This window comes from Melitaea cinxia, chromosome 11, assembly GCF_905220565.1.
Source record: "Melitaea cinxia chromosome 11, ilMelCinx1.1, whole genome shotgun sequence".
Taxonomy (NCBI): Eukaryota; Metazoa; Arthropoda; class Insecta; order Lepidoptera; family Nymphalidae; genus Melitaea; species Melitaea cinxia.
Genome location: NC_059404.1, coordinates 3,249,288 through 3,271,009, shown reverse-complemented (window position 1 = coordinate 3,271,009; position 21,722 = coordinate 3,249,288). Strand labels below are relative to the sequence as shown.

Here is a 21,722-nt window from a genome sequence, read left to right as displayed (position 1 = left end):
TACTTACTGAAATATATTTCAATAATAAACACGATTCTTCCAACTACTTGTAAATTTATATGGGGATGAAATACCTTAGTGCTGATCTTGATAATTATTTTGATGAAACATTGAAAATAACTTAATATATGCATTGGAGTAAATAGCATAACGAACCAACCATTTTCTGAAATATGTACAAATACTATCGAGAGTAAAAACAATCAGCCTCATAATTTAGCATATAATTTTATTTCATTTATAAACTAAATCTTCATATAGTATCCACATTTCGTTCTCACAAACTTCGGCTGTGCGTGATTGTGTTGATGCATGGCCTGAATAATGACGTCATCTTTGCTCACATGTAAGTAAGACTCGCATAACTTTCTTCTAGAGCCAGAGCAGCTATACCTAGAACCACCGTCTCTTATTTTCCCGCTTTTATTATAACTGTATCCTCTATATAGGAGCAGTTTTGTCCCTCTTGTAAGTGTTATATAGGTTGCTAGAAACAAAATCCAAAATTGTCATTGATATTAGTAACATAAAAGAAAAATATAAACGCTTCTCATAAAATGAATATGGATAAAGAAAATGAAGACCAGATTATTTCAATAATTGAAATGAAAACATTTATTACGGCATAACAAAGTCAAAAATAATATAAGAAAAAAAAAGAAAGTTAAGTTAAGGTAGGTTAGTAAAATATACTTCGGCTGGCCGGACGACAGGGCCCCACACGTCTGAGGGGTTGCCTTGTTGTGAGCGAGGCCACCCCACCATTGTGCCGGGGCCAGGAAAAATTTTTAGTCAGTAGGAGTCTGATATAACCCTCTGGCGCCCCCGCGCTGTAGCGTGTATCCATGATGGATTTTCCCCACGTCAAAAAAAGTTAGTAAAATATAAAGCAATAAAATAAAAAATTTATATCTTAACGTAAGATACATTACACACTTAGGTAATGTACCCAGTGTTATAAGCAACCTTAACTTGGTCAAAATAGTAAGTTACTTTTTAAATATTACAATAAATATGATAGAGTAATGTCTCTAGTGTGGGCCGAAAGAAAATAAGCCGGAAGAAATGAACTCTCGGTACTCGGATAAACGATTATATTTGTGAAAATATCATATTACACTCATAGATATAGTAAAAAAAAGTAGATAATGCGCGGCCTTTGTTGTTAGTGAAGCCACAAAACTCGGCTCCTTCAAGTAAATACACACGCTCACGCACACATATGCATCAAACTACGCTCATTTTCGTTAGTATGTCACGAGGCTTCATACAGTAACTTTGCTTATAAAATGCCGTCTTGTGTGATTAAATGGTGCAAAAACAATACCAAAGTAAACAAAAAATCTGAAGGAATATCGTTTCACACGTAAGTACATATAAAACTTTAAATTTATTGTTATTCCAAAATAATATTGAGGTTATTCGGAACTTATAATTTCAATGTCACGAAATGACGTACCACGGGAGTGTTGCCAGTAGTTCTTTTTTTCAATACCCCAAAATGTGGATAAGTAAATTGTACGCAATCAGAAAAATAATTAAGTAAAAAGTAGACACAGTTATTGTTTTTTTTTCTCGTGTTATTTTATGTTACATAAATTGAAAAAAAAAAAAAAAAAAACAAAATATATTTATGAATTATTAACCCGTTTGTTTTATGTTTTAACTTTTTACAATTTTTGAGTAAACTAGGTATATTTTACTATCAAATTTCATGGTTTTAGGTTTCCAACGAATATTTTAATAAGAGGTGAATGGGTAGCGGCTGTAAGACTGAGAAAATGACCACGATTATGCTGGCCATGCGCATAAAGTCAATTTAATACGATTAGTGATTGAAAAATATTTGAACATAAGACTACATCATATTAGTAAAATGCAAACAATGACGATGACTCTGAGTTCTAAGCGACAAAAATTTAAAAAACTTATACAACATAAAGGATTCTAGGTTTAAGAAAAATAGTTAAAAAAACCGACTGCAAACTGAAAAGAGATAAACAGAGGGGATAGGAAGTGTCCATTCATACGATTATCTTACGAATATATTTTTTTATTATTCTACCGATTTTTTGTTTTATTTTTAGTAAATTTATTTAAAACTATAAACAGGTTTTTATTTTCACATACCCATTTTACCTATATTAAATTAATTGTTTAATAAAAATTTTAGGGACTTTCTTTAAAAGGTGTCAACACTTCACTCACTCACACATCTTTAAAAAAGTGGCTTCAGTTTTCTGTTCTAGGTGCGTTATCTACCTTTTTTTACTTGATCTATGATTACACTGATAATAAGTAATAACAACGTCTAAATAACGTGTTTGATATTCACGCTAAAATGATACTTTAAAATACGTTCCTTCTTTAGGGACCAACTTTAGCTTTTATATATTTATTTATTTTATACTTTATTGTACACCACAAATACATTACAAACAATGCATAAATATTGTTACAGACAGTGAAGTACAATAGGCGGACTTATGGTTAATCAGCCATTTCTTCCAGACAACCCATTTTCCATTGCTTTTACCTTAAAGTGGCAGGTAGCTACCACAGGAGTCGTAACTTTCTAACAATAAATTTTAGAATCTGAAAAATACTATCGACTCGGTTTAGTATAATAGACGATAAGAAAATTCAACATACTACAAATTAAATACAATTTATTTCTAATATAAAATGAAAAGAAGAAAAAGATATATAGATATATTATAAGAAATACAAGTAACAAAGCAAGTCTTGTGATTTGTAATTTCAAAAATATATTTTAAAAAGAGAAATTAAATTTTTGCATAGTACCCCGACTTCGTTTTAACGTACTTTGGCCGTTCGTGATTGTGCTCATTGAAGGCGTAGATAATGACGTTATCTTTGCTGACATGTAGATAAGATTTACACATCTTCCTCAAAGCACACGAGCATGTGTATCTGGACCCACCATCCCTCACCTTTCCACTTCTATTGTACGTGTAGCCTTCATACAACAGTAGCCTAGTCCCCCTTGAGAGTGTTATGTAATTTGCTAAAACGGAGTACATAAAATTATTACTTGATAATTTAAAGGCTAAAACGTAACGAAAAGTAGTTTATTTGACTATTGTATATTGCACGCAAGGTTATCATTACCTTATAGCGATCAAGCTCCGATCCTTCATCTACATGGAGTAAGAAGCCAATGCCTAGCAGTGGCACGTTACAGACTGAGTCAAATCAAAACTCAATCACGCAATAATTCTAAACTATTATGACAAAATATTACAATAATTTTGTTATATTATTTATTTTAGTGAATAGTATAATAGATCAGTCATCAGTCATCATGGTAATGGGTCTAAATTCATTAAGTGAACTACAATGAATATCTAAATGTTGAAATACCAGTGAGTATGATGATGGTATGCTGTTTGCCCAGGCAAAATTTGTTAAAACCAATTTAATTTCGATACAAGTATTAGATAAGCTGTAGTTATACCAAGTATTCGATAAACTGTAGCATTTTGGTATAAATTGATTTGCATGTAGATAACAAGATAAAATTTATTTAAACAAAGTCCAAACAATTAAAATAGTAATAAAACAACAAATACTAAATAATATCTATGTTTAAAACATTAAAAATAAAGAAAAAATATCACATAATAGATCACAAATTATAGAATATTTGTAATGACTACAAAACATATCACAAAAATCGAATGCTTTTGTTTATTCTTGGTAACCTATAAGGGAACAGAAACTACACATTACATTTCTTGAAATAAAAAAGTAATATTCTTGAAATAAACAGCCTTTGACTAGATATTGACTAGAGAAATTTTACCCTAATAGTTATTAAAAAAAAACTTTGATACATACACAATATTTATTATATATTACGTCGAGGAAAAAGTTTGTTCGTATTTTACATAGAAACTAGGTTTGCCCGCAACTTCGACCGCGTGGAATTTAACAAAAAATGTATTGTTCAGTTCGCAGTTATAAAATAAATAAATTTCTAAAATAAAAGTAGCCTAAGTTACTCCTTACTACATCAGCTATCTGCCAGTGAAAGTCCCGTCAAAATCGATCCATCCGTTTCAGAGATTAGCCAGAACAAACAGACAGACAGGCAGAAATTTTTTTAAAAATGTTATTTTGCTATATGTAGCGTGTATACACCCTGGAAATTAAAAAGCCGACTGATGGCGGGATAACTATCTAACTGCTGGATTTGAAATACACAGGCCGAAGACGGGCAGGAGCGTCTTCGGTGCGACAAAGTCAGCCCTGCTGTCACCAACCCGCCTGCCCAACGTGGTGACTATGAGCAGCACACATGAGTTCACGCCATTTTTGGCGCGAATTTGTGGAGTCCTATGTCCAGCAGTGGACTGTATTAGGCTGAAGTAATGATAACGAATGATAAGTCGCATTTTTCTTTTTTAAAGTATAACTATAAAATTTACCGAATTTCTTGGTTTAGTTCACCCGCGGACAGAAAAACAAATAAAGGTGGCGGGAAGCCATTTTTAATTTATAATTTCATTTTTAAAATGTCACCTTTTTATGTTATCAAAACCAGTTAGTTACAAACATACAACCAAAAAGATTTTATTGCAAATTTTTACACAAAAATACGAAAAAACTTTTTCCCGACCTATTTATACAACACAACCTAATCAAAAATAATATTTACATCGCCTTAATATGAGATTTATTATTTTTCTCTCATTACTTTTATGTAAATACAGTCGTATTTTAACATCTAGTAAAGCTCTACGTAGTTAGAAATATCTAAATGTAAGACATCTTATTTTAGAAGCGCGATTGTGTTACAAAAATAAAAAAAAAACGCAATCTGCAATTTCTTAGGCCCAGAACCTACAGTGCAATTAAAAATTCAAGTCGAACTACTGTAGGTGAATAACATTAATAATATGCTAAAAAATAATAATCATAAATCATAATCATAAATAAATGAAGTATCTTGGTTTCTTCATCACAGTAAAAAAATCAACAAAAAAAATATATCAATACAACAACGACCATTTGTAACCAACGACCAACCATTTGTAAAAACGCAGTTAAAACAATAAAAAATAAATCGTATTTTCACGTAGTAATAAAAAAATAAAACAATAATCAATTTTATCCAACGCGCTTGAAAGTATTAAAAGGTCAATTTTAACTTAAGATTTTCATCATTGCTTTTATTCCGCTTTCCTTGGTGTTATGACGAAGGCTGGATGTGTGTGTTCCATATTACTCCTTACGATAGTAAGATCATCCGCTAAATGTAAATAAGCTTTGCATTTGTGCCATCTGTTTTTGGTACATCCCCATCTAAAACCGTTTCTTGTCCTGCTTTGCTTATAATACGTAAAATCATGATATATCAGTCTCTCCTTGCCGCGGGCCGTCATAAAAATGTTCACTGAAATTCAATAAAACCAATGAGATCTCTATTGTAATTATATCTATTTAAGTGTATGTATAGTTATATAATTATATGTGTTTATATATATTATTTTAAAGTACACCTCTATGCCGCTTTATTCTTATTCATGTCCTTTTTCTAAAGGTTGTCTGGAAGAGATCGCTCTTTAGCGATAAGACCGCCTTTTGTACATTCCTTTTTTTTGTTATTATTATTATTTCTCGCTTGTTTCTTTTTCTTTTATGTTACTTGTATTGTTTTTGGTTGTACAATGAAGTATATTTGTATTGTATTGTATTGTTTATATCTCACTTTTAATATTTTTTATGATATGACAAAGTGTATAGATAAAGTAATTAGACAAAGCCACAGATTATAAACAACACTTATCGTCTTAATTTTTGGGAGAATGATGGAGGGAGAACAGACAGTACCATTGGCATTGGTAACTTCAATTGAAAATATGTGTTTTGATAATTCTGTTGTATACTAATAAATAAAGAGTAATTTATACTTATTTTTTAAGTATTATTTTTTCCTTAAAGTTTCGAAAGTTTCAGAAACATTCTTTATGTGAGACAAGAATAACTTGTCTCTGCCCAAACAAAATATTACTTCAAAATCAATTTTCAAAATAATTTTATTGATTTTGTTTTGAATATGGATAGGTTATATTGGAATAAAATTTAGGAATTCTTGACACAACGTAATTTATTTTTAAGTTATTCCAATATAATTTATACTTATAACAAATTATAACAGATACATAATTCTATACAACAATTACTTGTAATTTTGTATGACAATTATGCAATTTCTTGGAGGACTCTAGATGTACGACATTTAAGCCAAAAATGCAACTTTTTATTTTTGCTTGTTTGTATGTTAGCTACTCATCAGGCCAAACTACTAAATGAATTAAAATGAAATTTGTCATGACTTGAGTTCACACTAAGCTTACACTGGATACTTATTATTCCAAAACTCAGTACGTCTCTAACTTTTTTGTCGCATTTAGTTGACAAATAAATGTTCAGTATTATGAACTAAAACTAGCAGAATACTTACTTAATAATATTGACAATATTAATAACTACTATAACAATAACACATTAAAAATTATTCCAACATTTTACAACTATTTCAATATGGTTTTTTTTTATCTACACAATACACGCAAGGTCGTCTGTTCCTAAGGTAAGGAACTTAATGCTTGAGGTAACAGCCGACTGGTATATAGCTACATTTTTTTTTCGATAAACATACTTATAAATAATACATATATAAATATATAAATAAATATTTATATTACACCCAGACTCGGGGTGGGAATCGAACCCACAACCCTCGGAGCAGAAGGCAGGGTCACTACAAACTGCGCCAACGGGCTAGTTAAGTGTGTCAAATAAATGTTTGTGTGTACATATATCCTTTACAGAATCGTAAACTATGCATTTGATGTCATGATGTTCAGCAAAGTGTTGTGCATGAGCCCAAAAAGGTTTCTGAGTTTTTTACGACCAAAAAAAAAGCGTAGCAACGCGCGCAGGGTACAGCTTAGGGTTGCCAGATGATCGGGATTCGTCGGGATTATCCCGACATTTCGTATGATGTCCAGAGTCCCGAAAAAATACTAAATGTCCCGACAAACAACAGCAAAACAAAAATCTAAAACTATCGCGATAATAAATGTAATGCGAAGTACATGTGGCAGTAATTTATCAAAAAGGAGTTCAAATTACTAATAATTATAATACTTATTAGAATAAGTGATTGTGATAACTAATGATCTCAGAATCTGCCAAAAAATGTTATTTTTTTTTTTGTTTATTGTTTTTGTGATTTAAATTTTTATAATAAAAAGTGATTTTTTATATTTCTTAATATTTATTTGTCCCGTTGGTCCCGACCCTAATCCCAAAATCCCGACTTTTTGAAAATTTGCCCAGATATTTTAGTCTACCCATCTGGTAGCCCTAGTACAGCTAGTCTATAATATAAAAATGAGTCGCTGAATGTGTTGCTAAGCGCAAAACTCGAGAACGGTTGGACCGATTTCGCTAATTCTTTTTTTAAAATATTCCTTGAAGTACGAGAATGGTTCTTACGGAGAGAAAAATTCTAAAAAAAAAAATTAAATTTCCTGAAAAAGTCTAAAAACAACACTTTTCTATACTCCCATACAAAAGATTTGTGATAATACTTAAAAGTCAATTTGAACTTTAATACCATACGATAAAGTTTGTGTTAGGCGATACGAAGTTCGCCGGGTCAGCTAGTTTATAAATAAAAAAGAGACGTAGTTTATAGTTAATAGACGCCCGCTAAGACCGGATTTTTCAATAGAGTCGGTTTAAAGAGATCTTAGGCCCCTCACAAGTTTTTATCAATTTCTACGCGAGCGTAACCGCTGGCTGTTCATTTCATGTAAACAATTGCTACAATTTATTCTTCATTGGATACGCAATTCTTCGTTACCTTCGCTCATTAACTAATAAACCAACACTACACATCTACGTAGCATATTTGGTATCACAATACACTCTTATAAACTAAGTCATATGAAGTATGTATATTTACAGAAGTCTAAACATTTTCATAGCATTTCTCGTGAATTGTCAATTTATCAAGGTCTTACGCATCTGTTACCTTCCATGACTAGTGTTATTATAAACTTAATGCTTTAACTAAATAATGCCTCAGATTTAATGACCCCAAGTAGGGTGTGAATTCTTCGTCGGAGGTTCGAAAAAAAAAAACAAGCATGAACGCTTAGACCACGAGTCCACGACTAACACCCGTATAAGCTTATACAAATATTGGCCATGTGCAGGAATTGAGCCCGCATCCGTTATCGCAACCCGTACCGCGTATTAGGTACATTCCTAATTATACTTTTATTATAGAAATAGATAAATAAAATATGCTAAATATGCAATTGGCATCTATTGTCGGATAATATTTTTTATTTTTTTACTTGATTCATAACTTTGGACAAAGTTCAGGCTTTTGAGTTCCATTAAGGTGACCACCTACCTGTACATAGTGGTCAACGACAATGCATTTGTAATAAAAATAAAAATATATTGATATTATTATAATCTAATGTATGTTCCATTGCTTTTTTTATAAAGATTCACCGGTGGATGAGAATGTTCTTGGAATGGCGGACGAAACAATTTTAAACTCGCATCTAAGTGTATATATACGGGGCAGCCTCGTATCGTGCACAACCATCTACTAGTGGTACCTTGACGTATTAAACGCTGTTTGTAGAATGTATGTCCTTGCAGATAGTAACGCTTTTTGCCATTTTCAAATTCTATTATTCCTGAGAATGAAAAGTTATTACTTTATAAAAAATATATTTGATTTTAAATATTTTAGTACTTAAGATGAGATTCAGAAATGCCCTTTACTTCTTAGTATATTGTATTATTTAAGATAACGTCGTGACGTGACGTTTGCCTATAAATTTATCTATTACCCTTGATTACGCCTTAATTTGAGAATAACTTGAATGATTTTAACCCATTTTTTTTTAGTTTTGTAATAGTCTGTTGAAAGAACTTATAGAATAAACAATTTTAAAAAAATCGGGGAAAATTAGAAAATTTAACGATTATCTAAGATAATTTTACATGTGTACAACAGTAGGAAAAGGAAACCAAACTTCGTGTTTGCTTAGTTTATTGGAACTGTAATGAAAGAAATTGTTCGTTTAAAAGGGTTTTTTTATTCTTTTTAAAAACGACGTAAATCGATAACAAATAAATATCTAGCACAATTTTATTTTGATGTCAGCTTTCAGTTCCATAAACCAAAATAGTCAAAAGACGTAAGTTATAAAAAAATAAAATAAAATATATATATACACTTGAAACCCGTATATATGTATATACTGTACAAGTCAAGAGGCAAATAATAATTATTTTACATAAATATTAGATTAGGTTGGCCACAAAGACATATTTGGATACGGTAGCTCCCTCTGGTTACCAATATCATTATAATACATACGCAATATTTCACAAATCGACGGACTTACACAAATACAAGCGTATTAAAAGCTTATCCTTCCCTAAATCAAGTTATGAATAAAACACAGAGTTCACTTTTTTTACAAATATTCTACTATAAATTCCATCGGCGTTTTTTTTAATCACTGGCCGCGGATGAATGTGTTCGTTCGAGGGTAGACGAAGCAGATTCAGCTTTTCATCTAGATGTATGTACACTGAACAACCCTGTCCAGTGCACAGCCACCTTGAGACTGTACCTCCGCGTATTTCGCGTTGCTTGTAGTACGTGTGTCCTTGCAGATAGTATCGGTTTCTGCCATTTATGAATTTTATTAGACCTGGTAATAAAAATAATAATATTTTATTGTACAACAATAGAAATATTACATAGGAAAAAAATTTCATGAGGAAAAATGCGTCTTTATCGCTGAAAAGCCTTACCTTTTTCAAGGCATATTGGAAGAGGAAGTCATCTTGAAAAATTTAAATCTTAGATATAAAATTCTCGCGTCACAATGTTAGTTATCATACTCTTCCGAAACGGCTGGACCGATTTTTATGAAATTTTGTGTGCATATCGGGTAGATCTGGGAATCGGCCAACATCTATTTTTCATACCTCTAAATTATAATGGGGGGAGAGGGATTAAGGGAGCTTATAACATATATGGCAAAACAACGTTTGCGGGGTCTGCTAGTAAGACTATAAAATTTTCTTGTTATTTTATTTATGGTTTTGATATTATATTCAGTTAAACTACAGTGACAGAGTTTACTCCTTACTTAACTGTTTTATATCGACTAGTCCGATGGGAGAGTCCGAGTGTGCAGTGAATCTACTTTCTGCTCTGGGTGATTCCCGCCTCGAGTTTGGGTATGATATTATGTACGTTTATTTATGTATGCCTTATTTATATAGGTATTACTTATAGACACATTTATTTAAAAAAGTATTTATATAAATCAGCTTTTACTTATAACACAAGCATTACGTTACTTATATTAAACAAAATTAATTTGATAGTATGAATAATTCAATGATAAATAATCTAACAACTAATGTTAAATATATTGTATCCAACCACATTAATATTTAATATTTGCACACCGTAAGGTAGAACATGTTTGGACAATACTACTGTTAATCTTGTACAACCTCAACACCATGTTCTTGCAAATAAACAATTATTATTATTATTATTATAACAGATGATCGCGTGAGTACGTTAACGCTGTTTTAACCATTCTCAGTACTAAGGATAGAACTCAATGACTGGTTCACTGTTTTTACTATAAAATTTAAGTATATCTCGAAAAACTTAATCTTACCTACTAAATATTTTTTTTTTCAAGAATTACTTTAAGTTATTCAGACGTAAAATATATTACGTTTTTTTTAATATATACTTCTTAAAAATATTCAGTTTAAATAGCAACCTTAAAATATTTAAATTTTATTTACTTTTGAATTTACTTCGCATTACAGTAATCAATAGGTATAATCGATTTGTTTAGTCATCAATTTTTATTTTGAATAAACTTTTAAAAAGGCATTGAGATGATTGCTTGGACGTTTGGTGACCGTATAAAATTACCTATTCTGTGCTATAAATCTATTTAAATAAAAATGAACGTTGCTAATCACATAACTTGAGAATGGCTCGACCAATTCGGCTAATTAATTTTTTTGTATGTTCCTTAAGGTCCATGGAATGTTTTAATACTAAAAAAAAAAAAAAAAATCCATTATCAAATTTAATTTTTACTATTATTTATTGGCAGAACGAAGTCCGGTAGCTAGTTCTAATATAAACCATGAGGCTTTTATGAATTTTTGGTGGTGGATGTGAATCTTCGTGGGATGGAGGACGTTTTACAGAATCTCATCTAAGTGGCATTTGTGATTGTATATTGCGTGTGTTTCTGGATCATCCCGACATATGAGTAAGTGGGGCCGTTAGGTATAAAGTGTTGCGTGTGAGGGGTTTAATTTTGATCTGAGTGCCTAGTGCGAGTTTTATTCACAGAAACATGACAGAAACGCGTTTATACGTGAAAATTATTTTGTATGGGAATTTAAACAGTGCAGCCTAGACGATAAAGAATAGTATACGATACAATCGATACAGAGACATCTAGCGGTAAACGCGAGGACTAGGTTGAAATCCCAAATTTCCCATACAAAATGAAGTTAAAGTTTACGCCCGTTATTGAGAGACGGATTAAACAAAACTCGCACTTGGCACTCAGGTCGTATTCGTGAAATCGTGACTTTAAATACACTGAGCAGCCTCGCCGTACCTTGGCATAGAAAACTTTGCTTTTAGACAGTATATCCATGTAGAAAATATTGCTTCTTGCCTTTTGCCAACTCTATATTAGTGTTACAAATTAATTTTTTTTCACATTTGTAAAGAATAATTGTATTAGGAGAATGTATTAATTTATTTTAGTAGCATAACGGAATGAAACTGTTATGGCTATAATGATATATTCTGACGGGTTTTCAGGACAAATTCGTTTGGACTAAAAGGACGGATAGGTATCAATAATACCATCTCGTATTTCGTTACTGTTAAGTTTCACTAAATGATTCAGTTTGGACAGGAAATATGAAATAACTATTTAGTAACACCGACCTCATATTTTTTATTCCATTTAATATCTTTGTTTTTTTTTTATATATTTCATTTTTGTTTTTTTATAACTTTTTCTGTCTCTGTCGATCGGCATCGGAATATGAGCAACAAAAGCCTAGCTTACATAATCTTTGAACATAAAAAGAATTAAAAAAAAAAGAAATATCATCAAACATAAATTTATTTAAATTCTAATATATAACGCCATCTCTATTCTTGTTAAGTTTTGCTGGTAAATGAGAATGTTCATGTGTTGGCGGACGTATAATGTTGAGTCTCTCATCTAAATGTATGTAAACCTGGCAACCTGGGATTGTGCACTTCCATCTTGAAGCTGTACCTTTGCGTATAGCACACTGCCTATAAAACGTGTTCCCTTGAAGAAAGTATCGCTTCTTGCCATTGCCAAATTCTATAATTCCTGGCAAATGGTTTTTTTTTTATTAGGTATATAATTTAAGTAATGTAAAAAAGTCGGTGATAGGGATAAAATTACGTCTGAATTTTTTTTATTGCATATTGTTTTTAGTAAGCAGTTTATGCTAAATATACCACACAAATTTGTCTGGTTAGAAGAAACAATATAAAAATTAATATTTTATAACCAAATGAACTTAGTTTATTAAACATTATACATATTTACAATTCACAATTTAAAGAACTAAATATTTACAGATAGTTTTGGTACAAATCATGTCCGCGTGGAATGGTGCCAAGAATGCTGGTTGCATTTCCCCGTTAAATCGCTATGCTGATTCTATGGGCAAAAAATGCACCAGCCCTCTTGTCGCCAGTGGAGGCAACAAGACGAGGAGTTATCATTAAAAAAAATTCGCACTATTATATTATTTTCACAACATTAATTATATTGTGTCTATATTCAATAAATTGGTTTATAACGAAATTTTCAGGAACATTTGAAACGTAGATGCAAAAATTTTATATATTATTCTTTTCATTGAATATGCATTAAAGACATGTTTAGTATCATAATAGGTTCTTTGGAATCATTCTACAATACTTTACGTAGTAGCTAATGCCTAACTTATTGGCAAACGAAATGCGCTTTTCTGTGGTAATCGGCTAACGTTAACTTACAAATAAATATGATTTAAAAAAACATTTTTTTTATAAATCGAACAATATTTTAAAGTTTAGTTAAAAGATTAATATTTGATGAAAAATCTGTTTACTGGTTTAACGAATTCATGGTTCTTTATATTTTATTATATTTATTATCATTTATCCACTGTTATTAGTTGATTTTAAACGTCAAATTAGGAATTCCGTACACTTTATCATTATTTCATTCACAGAATTTGTAAAAATGTTTTACCAGCGATGAGCTTAAAGCTAACAGGTTTCAACTCTCAAACTATACTTGAAAAGGGACTCCTAATGCAAGACAAGAAAAAATGGGCATGTGTCTTTGCAACAATTAAGTACTTGTCCTTCTTTAAGAGCCATTTCACAAAAATCGGTAACAATCCGCGAAATTGTAATATTTTGACGTCGTTAATCTCAGTGTTGGATGCAATAATGTAATTTATATTCTTGAAATATAATAGAGCAACCTTTGTTGTAGTCCATAGTCAGATCAGAATTTTGATTTATATTATGTGTATAAAATTATTAACCTTTTCATCAGCCTCCTCCCTGGGTAAACGGTCGCAATATATACTTTGAAGTCCTACTTTTCAATAACCTCTACGTTGAAACCATTTTAAAAAAATATCATAATATGTGGAATATAATTTTGTTGTCCACTATCATAGATTTTTATTCCATTTGTATCTCTATTAAACGATAAAAAAAAATTTAAAGTTACGAATATATTCCAAATAAGTACAATTTTAAAAGCGATATTTCTCTTAGAAAACTAAGAAATTTTAACGAACTATCTTCATCAAAGTAAACTTACATCATTAAGGAATACAAAAAAAATAATTATTTTTAATACATTTTATATTAAATAATAAAAAGATAGTATATATTGCCACGCATCAAGCCCGGTAAATCAGTCGAGCGCTAGCGCTCTTAGAGGTAAGGTCCACGCCAAATTCTGCGCAGCCGTCTCTTTCGCTCACACGCGCCAAGCGCCTGTTGTTATAGCGGATAAAACGCATTTGATACTTTCATAATAAAATATAAATAAAATAAACATATTACGAAAATGACTGTAAAATAATATAATGATAATTTCTGTAAACAAATGTATAATTTAATTTTCTTTTCTCACACTATCAATACAAATAGGCATTTCAATCTGTTTGTCTTGTTATTTGTTAATTAATATGTTTGTCGGTGTCGATGTCATTAAATGCTTTTTTATTCATATCGTAAATATTAGATTCATTCGTAAACTGAAAAAACTAAATCAATTTAAAAAAAATTGTTTCATAAAATTGATTTTTTTAATTTTATTTTAAATTTATTGACTGTTGTTATATAACATACTTGAAATTTTTAACAAATTAATTATGTAAAAAACCTTTTATACCATAGTTATAATTTTTATTATACATCAGAAAATGATCACGATGGTCTTTTGGTTGTCACACTATACGCTAGCACAAAGATCGCGCGGCTCGTACGACTCGCGCGATGCGACCAAATTTACCTAAACTTGCAGAGCGTAAAATTGTGAAATGGCTCTTAAGGGCTGCTGGGGAGTTCGACTTCAGGTAATAGCAGTTTATTTTCGACTGCATTTAATCATTTTAATCCAGAAGTCATCCTGTAATAAGTTGAGTGACATAGGATTCAAAGTTATTTTTCTCAATTTGAACCAATATACGGCGTGCACGTCTTATGCTATAGTGGCTGCACCTTTACGAACTACTGCGCTCCACGATAAAGTATATTTCTTAAGAAGCATACCTGTATTTATATGACTATATTCCATTGAGTACGTGTTCGTGTTAAAAATAAAATCAAATTAAAATATTTAAATTAATCTGCACTTTTTTCATGTAAGCTTACAAGAAAAAATCACATATTTAACTAACATTCGTTTTTACATTTAATTATAATTAAAAATAAAATAATAATGTACACATACAATAAACTTAAAAATAAAAAAGATACTGTCATATATGTACATTACAAACGAGAAACAATCGTAATCATAGAATATAATCGTAACTATAGAATATCAAATACCATGACCAAAAACGATGTAGCTATTTTCTTTAAATAATTATATTTATAAAGATTTTGCCTCTCAATCTTATTTTGAACGATATATTCAAATAGAATGAGACAATACAATATAATAACTCAAAATAAATAAATAAATAAATATCGTTCTTAAAGAAAAAAGAATGTAATTTTTTTACTATACGAATCCCTTGTGAACATATTTAATACGATAATTTTATGTATTTCAAGTAACCAAAGAGTTATCCATGCAGAGAAGTTAAGGTACAAGAGTAAGAACTTAGTATTTTTTAAAAACACCTACTATTTTTATGATAAAAATATAAATAGAAAATAAACATCAATAAACAAATAAAATACCATAAGTCAAAATGAAAAATAGAACAAAGATACAAGAATAAACAATACAGTCAAATTTAATAAAAAAATAGAAAAAAAAAACAAGTGTGCTTTACACCACACGACTGAAAACTTCGTTAGCAAAAGGCCTGCACTGTGTCTTAGATATACGAAACGTAACTAACTCATCTCTCTCTTGCTCCGTTCGCCTCACCCGATCACACTTTTCGTCACGCTCTCGTCACGCAATCACCAGCTTACTCCCCAAGTCAAGCGTGCGTAAAGAAGTTTACTTATCAATACAGTTAACACTTATAATTTTAGTATTAAATCCGTACAAATTTTCCGCTACTCGTCATACAGAACCTTGGTGGTGGATTGAGTGCATTGTTGAATACCAGGGAGAAACAACGCGAAGATCGCTGTCAACGAAGATAAATAAATAAAACATACACACACGGTCATCTGTTCCTAAAGTAAGCAACCTAATGCTTGTTATAGGTAACAGCCGACTGGTATAGCTACATATTTTTATTCCATAAAAATATATATAAATAAATATATATATTACACCCAGACTCGGGGTGGGAATCGAATCAACAAACCTCGGAGCAGAAAGCAGGGTCACTACAAACTGCGCCAACGGACTAGTCATACATTACAACTCGCTTTATTACAGCTGAAACGACGCACCTTACCGTTCTTCATCAAACTTTTTTGTAAAATGTGTAACCGTCTTCTGACAACAGTATATACTCAATAACCATTTCGATTAGGATTCCTTTCTGGAAATCTGGAAGAGATGCTTTTACTCGTTATAGCTTTTTAAGACAAATTCGTACACCGAGCTTGAGTTTAAAGAATTAAATATACAATATTAATAATATAAAAAAAATTATCAATATACAGATTTATATTTTTTTAAGAGAATTCAAATATCGTATACCTTCAATGAAACATTATTTTTAGTATAAAATACTTTATTAAATGCGTTAAAATGCCAAAACACGAAGAAGCTTCAGCGTACGTCACTATACTAACATATATAGATAGGTATAGTAGGTATAAAAATAGACCTTATTAGTTGAATAAATGCACGAAATTATAATCAGTACACCTGTAAAAATAAAACGAGATCTAATCATTGAGATACATGATTATCACATATTACACACGCAGTCTTAAAAACATTAATATTACCATTGTATCACAATACTTAATACTGGACACGTCACAAAATTAAAAATTATCACACGTATAATTAAAAAAAAAAATATATCTTAAAACTAAAGTCAGTGAATACCCTATGGAACTAAAACTAAGGCACTTGACACAAATTTCAATATGCTGAATTGTATTGAATTAAAATTGTGATACACATATATTTTTTATCTACCCGTGTCATTCATCAATCTTACGAGTATGTTATTATGCCGCTACGATTTTGTAGCTGTACATTAAAAAAAAAGCGTACACAGGGCCTATTTCTTTAGTTGCGATTTATGATTATCCTGCACATGAGTTACGAATCGACTTCAACAGATGAAGGTAAAATAGGTAATAAGGCCTCATTTATCCTCATTTAAAAACTACAATTTTAGATATTATATATATTTGCTAAAAGAAACATTTCTTAAATATGGATGAATTCGATGGCGTCTTCCGTCAAAGAGCGTTACCCACAACCGATGAAACAGGCCCCTTATGTACTAAATACTATTCTCGGAAAAATAACGTTAATTGTGACTTAATAATACATCAAAAACAAAAAAAATCAGCAATATGATATGCTATTATTACTTAATATTAGAGCAACACTAAGCGAACTATTACTTTATTAGTATACTGGTTACATAAGCACACTAAATTAGGCCTTATTAGTATTCTTAGAACAGCGTTCTTTAGTCTTATTATTAAAATATACCAATAAAATTATCACGAACACCTGACATTTAGTTTATCAAAGAAAAATTTATAGTTAGTATTACAAACATGTTAAGAAATAAAATCAATCTGATAATAATTAAAAAATATAAAAACCAGCCAAGTGACCAGTACGTCACAACGTACACAACTTCTACGCGATTAATAGTTGCTAAACACACTGTGTGCAACTAAATAATCATGCAGAGGCGTAATAGAAGGCGGTTCTGGAGGTAGAACTGGTGTACCATTCTCTTTATTATATCCGGTACCATTCCAGGTAAGATTTTGATTAATTTGCTGTCGTGTTTCTTTCTTGACGCTTGGCGGATGACTGTGTGATACGTTTGCTTTCAGAACTTCCAACTTATCTGTGATTATAAGATGCGCCTTGCATTTCCATTTCGAACCATAAGCGGTGCAGCTCCATCTGTGAGCGTTGCTTCTTGCCTTCAAGTGCTTGTAAAATGTGAAGTTATTCAGGCGTAAGTTAATCCGTCCATTGGGGCGAAGATAAAATTCCACTGTAAACAACATATCGTAAAATTCCATTAATTCCTTTAGTACTTCGAATTATTTTATATCTATCATTAACAAAGAACAAATAAAAACGATAAACTTTCTAGATCTTATTTGCCCTTAAGCAACTCAAGGTATAAACACTAAAATAAAAGAATTACACACTGGTAGTAAATATGGGTAAATGAAAAAGGTAACAATGTATGTTTACGATGTATATATTTTTATTATTGTTTATTTATTTCGAGAACTCAATGAGAAACTGGTAATTCTGTAAATTACTCCGATTAGTAAACATTTTGTATAAAGGCCAATAGATTTTCATACACGATAAGACATAAAAATTTTACTAAAATCCAACACGGCTGTGTATGCTTGCAATTTTTAACGATAAATTGGAAGCGTCTTTTTCAGAAGCACTTTTTCTGATCTGGAACAAACAAATATTGATATAAGTTAAAAAAATAATATATATCTGTAAAACGGTATTAAATTTCATCTTCATTTTGTCATGCCTTCTACGTGCTTCTCATGCCTTTTACGTTTATATGTTAACATTTTCATTTAGCGCTTAGAAACTATTTGAAGACATCTACTATACCAAATATAAAAAAAAACGTTATCTAATACTTGATATACTTACATCGTCCTCTTTTGAAGACTGGTTTTTGATGTATTCTAAAAAATATGTGGACGGTGGATGAGTGTGCTCAGTCTGAGCTCTAACAACTAACATTTTCTTCGTGACGTGCAGAAAACCTCTACAAGATCTGGAACCCATCTGAGTGCAGCTCCACCGAAAACCGTCGCGCAGAAGTTTATGCTGATAATATGTGTATCCATTCAACATTAGGAGATCTTTTCCATTTCGACCCTTAACCAGTAAAACTGAAAATTTTATACAAAGTTACATCAGTGTACATAAATTTAACAATGATGAAATTATTTATCTTACCTTCTTTGTCTTGTTTCTTTCCACGTCCTGTTTTTTACCTTTACGTCTTTCTTATCAAATATACAATAATAGATTAACATGAATAATAATACATTAATATAAAATTCATTCTTATTTTTTTTGAGTTTAATAATAATATTAAAGTTTTGGTCAATATTTCTCAAAATATCTATCAGAGCATTAAAAAGTCTAGTTGTAACTGTAAGTAAAATGAGAGATCTAAGACAATCAAAACCAAGTTGATAATGTTTTACTAAAGATGCTTTTATTTTATATTATTTTAGAATTAAATAGTCGAGATAAGATGAGATTCATTTTAATTTCTAATAATTATTAACTAAATTTTAATGTAACTGCCATCACTGCTACAATGGAACTTGGAAGGTCCATGGCAATGTACGGAAAAATTCTTTATTAAGAAACCATTATCGCTGATGACCAAGAAGGCTCGACAGGATTGAGAGAACTGCTTCGAGCATTTCCAACGGTAGCCGTTCTTTACTTGGTAATGTCGGGAGTATGTGTAGTTATTGAACATTGCGAATGTTTTTCCAGATGGAGTTGTGATAAAATGAACTGAAAAAGCACAGAATTGTTACAGCATATAACACTTTGAACTATAATTTATTTAAAATATAACATAATATTTGAATTTATATTTTTGTTACACAGCATTTAAGCCTGCTTAAAAACAATAAAAATATATGTAATCTTGCAAATTGTGCAAGTGTCAAATTTTGTTTATATTTCAATATTACATAGAGGGCAGGTAACAAAATAATAATAAAAAAAAACCATTTATATTTACATCTTATTGAATCTGTAATTTCGTTATACCTTTACATTAAGTATAAAATTTTCTTAAATACATTTTGGCACACGAAGGAATTTATAATAGCCGTAATGACTATGCACTAAAATAATATACCTATCGAAGATCAGTGCTTTACAAAAACCATTTCAAGGAGACCTGAATTTCATTACGTATATTAAACGTACACATTTTAAATAAAATTCAACAATGTCTATATTTGTACAATTAATGGCAAACTGATGTATAGAAAAAATAATACGATTTTATATTAGCTGACGTATTATAGTTGTACAAATACAGACATTGTTGGATTTTATTTAAAGTTTATTAATTAAAACTAAAAATTCACAAAATGCAATCAAATAGAAGTAATGATATAACGTAAATTGATTTGTAAACAATTTGGATTTTTTAATAATTGAGCAAATAAATGGTAATTGAAATGTGATCCATGCGTATTCATTTCTAATACCTTTAAACAAGCAATTCTTGGATAGATATAATCTAAATCTCGGAAACGCCTCCAACGATTTTCATACAATTCAGTATGCAGGAGATGAAGGGATCGGAGGGATGTGGCTGGGATTCGTTTTTACAAAATGTCGTTTTATCCGTGTTTTGAAGCAATGAAAAACAGCTAAAATATCAATAGAATACGAAGGTAATTCCGCCACCACTTACAAGGTTAGCTAGCTCAGGTGGGAATTCGAGCTGTCGAATAGCCAGTAGACCCCGGTTCGAATCCAGATGTTCCTTTTTTTCCAATTTCCTTCTTTTATGAGAAAAAATAATTATCGGGAGCCCTTTTTCAACGCATCTAATTCGTATCTAAATATAATTTTTTTTAAGTTTATATATTTTTTTATTATTATGTCGATAAGATGGAAAAATAATATTCATATTTTATCATTAGGTAATACGTATTCAACTATATATTCAAAAAAGTTGATTTATCAAAACAAAAAATTACCGAGCTAAGCTAGTTTATAATGTATGTAACTAATATAGGATAAGTAATAGGTATAATACTATGTGTAACTTAAAAGTAAAATGAAAGTGAATGAAGGAAATACATTGATGTGTTTAATTAATCCCAGAAGGATAAATGTTTCAGTATGAAGTATAATCAAGTATGTGATGAGATAAAACTGTTAATCCTAGTTTTATTCATGTTTCTAGACTCAAAATTTCAAACTTACAAATTAAAAAGGAATCACAAGAAGTGACAAAATTTTTTATTGTGATTTAAATATTGTTAAACCCATTATAGTGAAAATATTTTTAGTTTGAGAATGTCCGAAGTTTTAAAATAAGCGGCAATAGGCACGCAAGAGCCAGACCTTTTCTCAGAATATTCTTCCAACACAATTAAAAGAAATGGCAAAGAAGACGTGGCAAATATACCAGGTAGTATTCGTATGTCTTTGATAACTTTTTTTCGCGAGGAAATGCTTTTATGTACCCCGCCGACAAGGCCGGAGGGAATGTGAGACTCTTGGCCAACCGAGACTACCCACTAAAACAGCGGTGCCCTCATCGCCATAACGGGGCGCCACGGAATCGCTTTCGCATGCTACCGCGACACGTCTTTGATACCTGACTCAACTGACTCAAAGCCACTTTGAGTTCAATTTCATATTCGACCATTCAGACTTTATGAAATGACGAAATTCTGGCCTTCGCGGTCAAGTCCATATCAGTAAAGTTTGGTTATAGTGTAGTTTATAATCTACCATGTTATGTGTATTGTAATGAATGTGTAGTTAACAATTAGATTAATGATAAATACGTATTTTATATACCACTAGGTGGTACAACCTCCAATATAATTTAATAGCACACTAAATAATCTACTTTCCAGTTAAATAACAGTAACCGTAGGAATACACTGATTCTAAATACTAATACTTATGATAACTTTCGGATTACTT

General features: G+C 30.7%; 1 protein-coding gene and 1 long non-coding RNA gene across 2 annotated transcripts; both read right to left on the bottom strand.

Annotated features, from left to right (window-relative positions):
• Positions 1–12,245: 12,245 nt before the first annotated feature.
• LOC123657932 lies at positions 12,246–16,297 on the bottom strand. Its single transcript, XR_006743804.1, has 2 exons — positions 16,186–16,297; positions 12,246–12,503 (listed from the first exon to the last, which is right to left on the bottom strand). It is a non-coding gene; the product is annotated as an uncharacterized LOC123657932 (long non-coding RNA).
• Positions 16,298–18,224: 1,927 nt separating this feature from the next.
• On the bottom strand, positions 18,225–18,923 carry LOC123658005 (the record flags this gene model as incomplete). The annotated part of the gene is made up of 2 exons (XM_045593484.1): positions 18,225–18,452; positions 18,666–18,923. Coding segments are annotated over 2 exons (339 nt in total), but the record flags the coding sequence as incomplete, so codon positions are not given.
• Between the last annotated feature and the right edge of the window lie 2,799 nt (positions 18,924–21,722).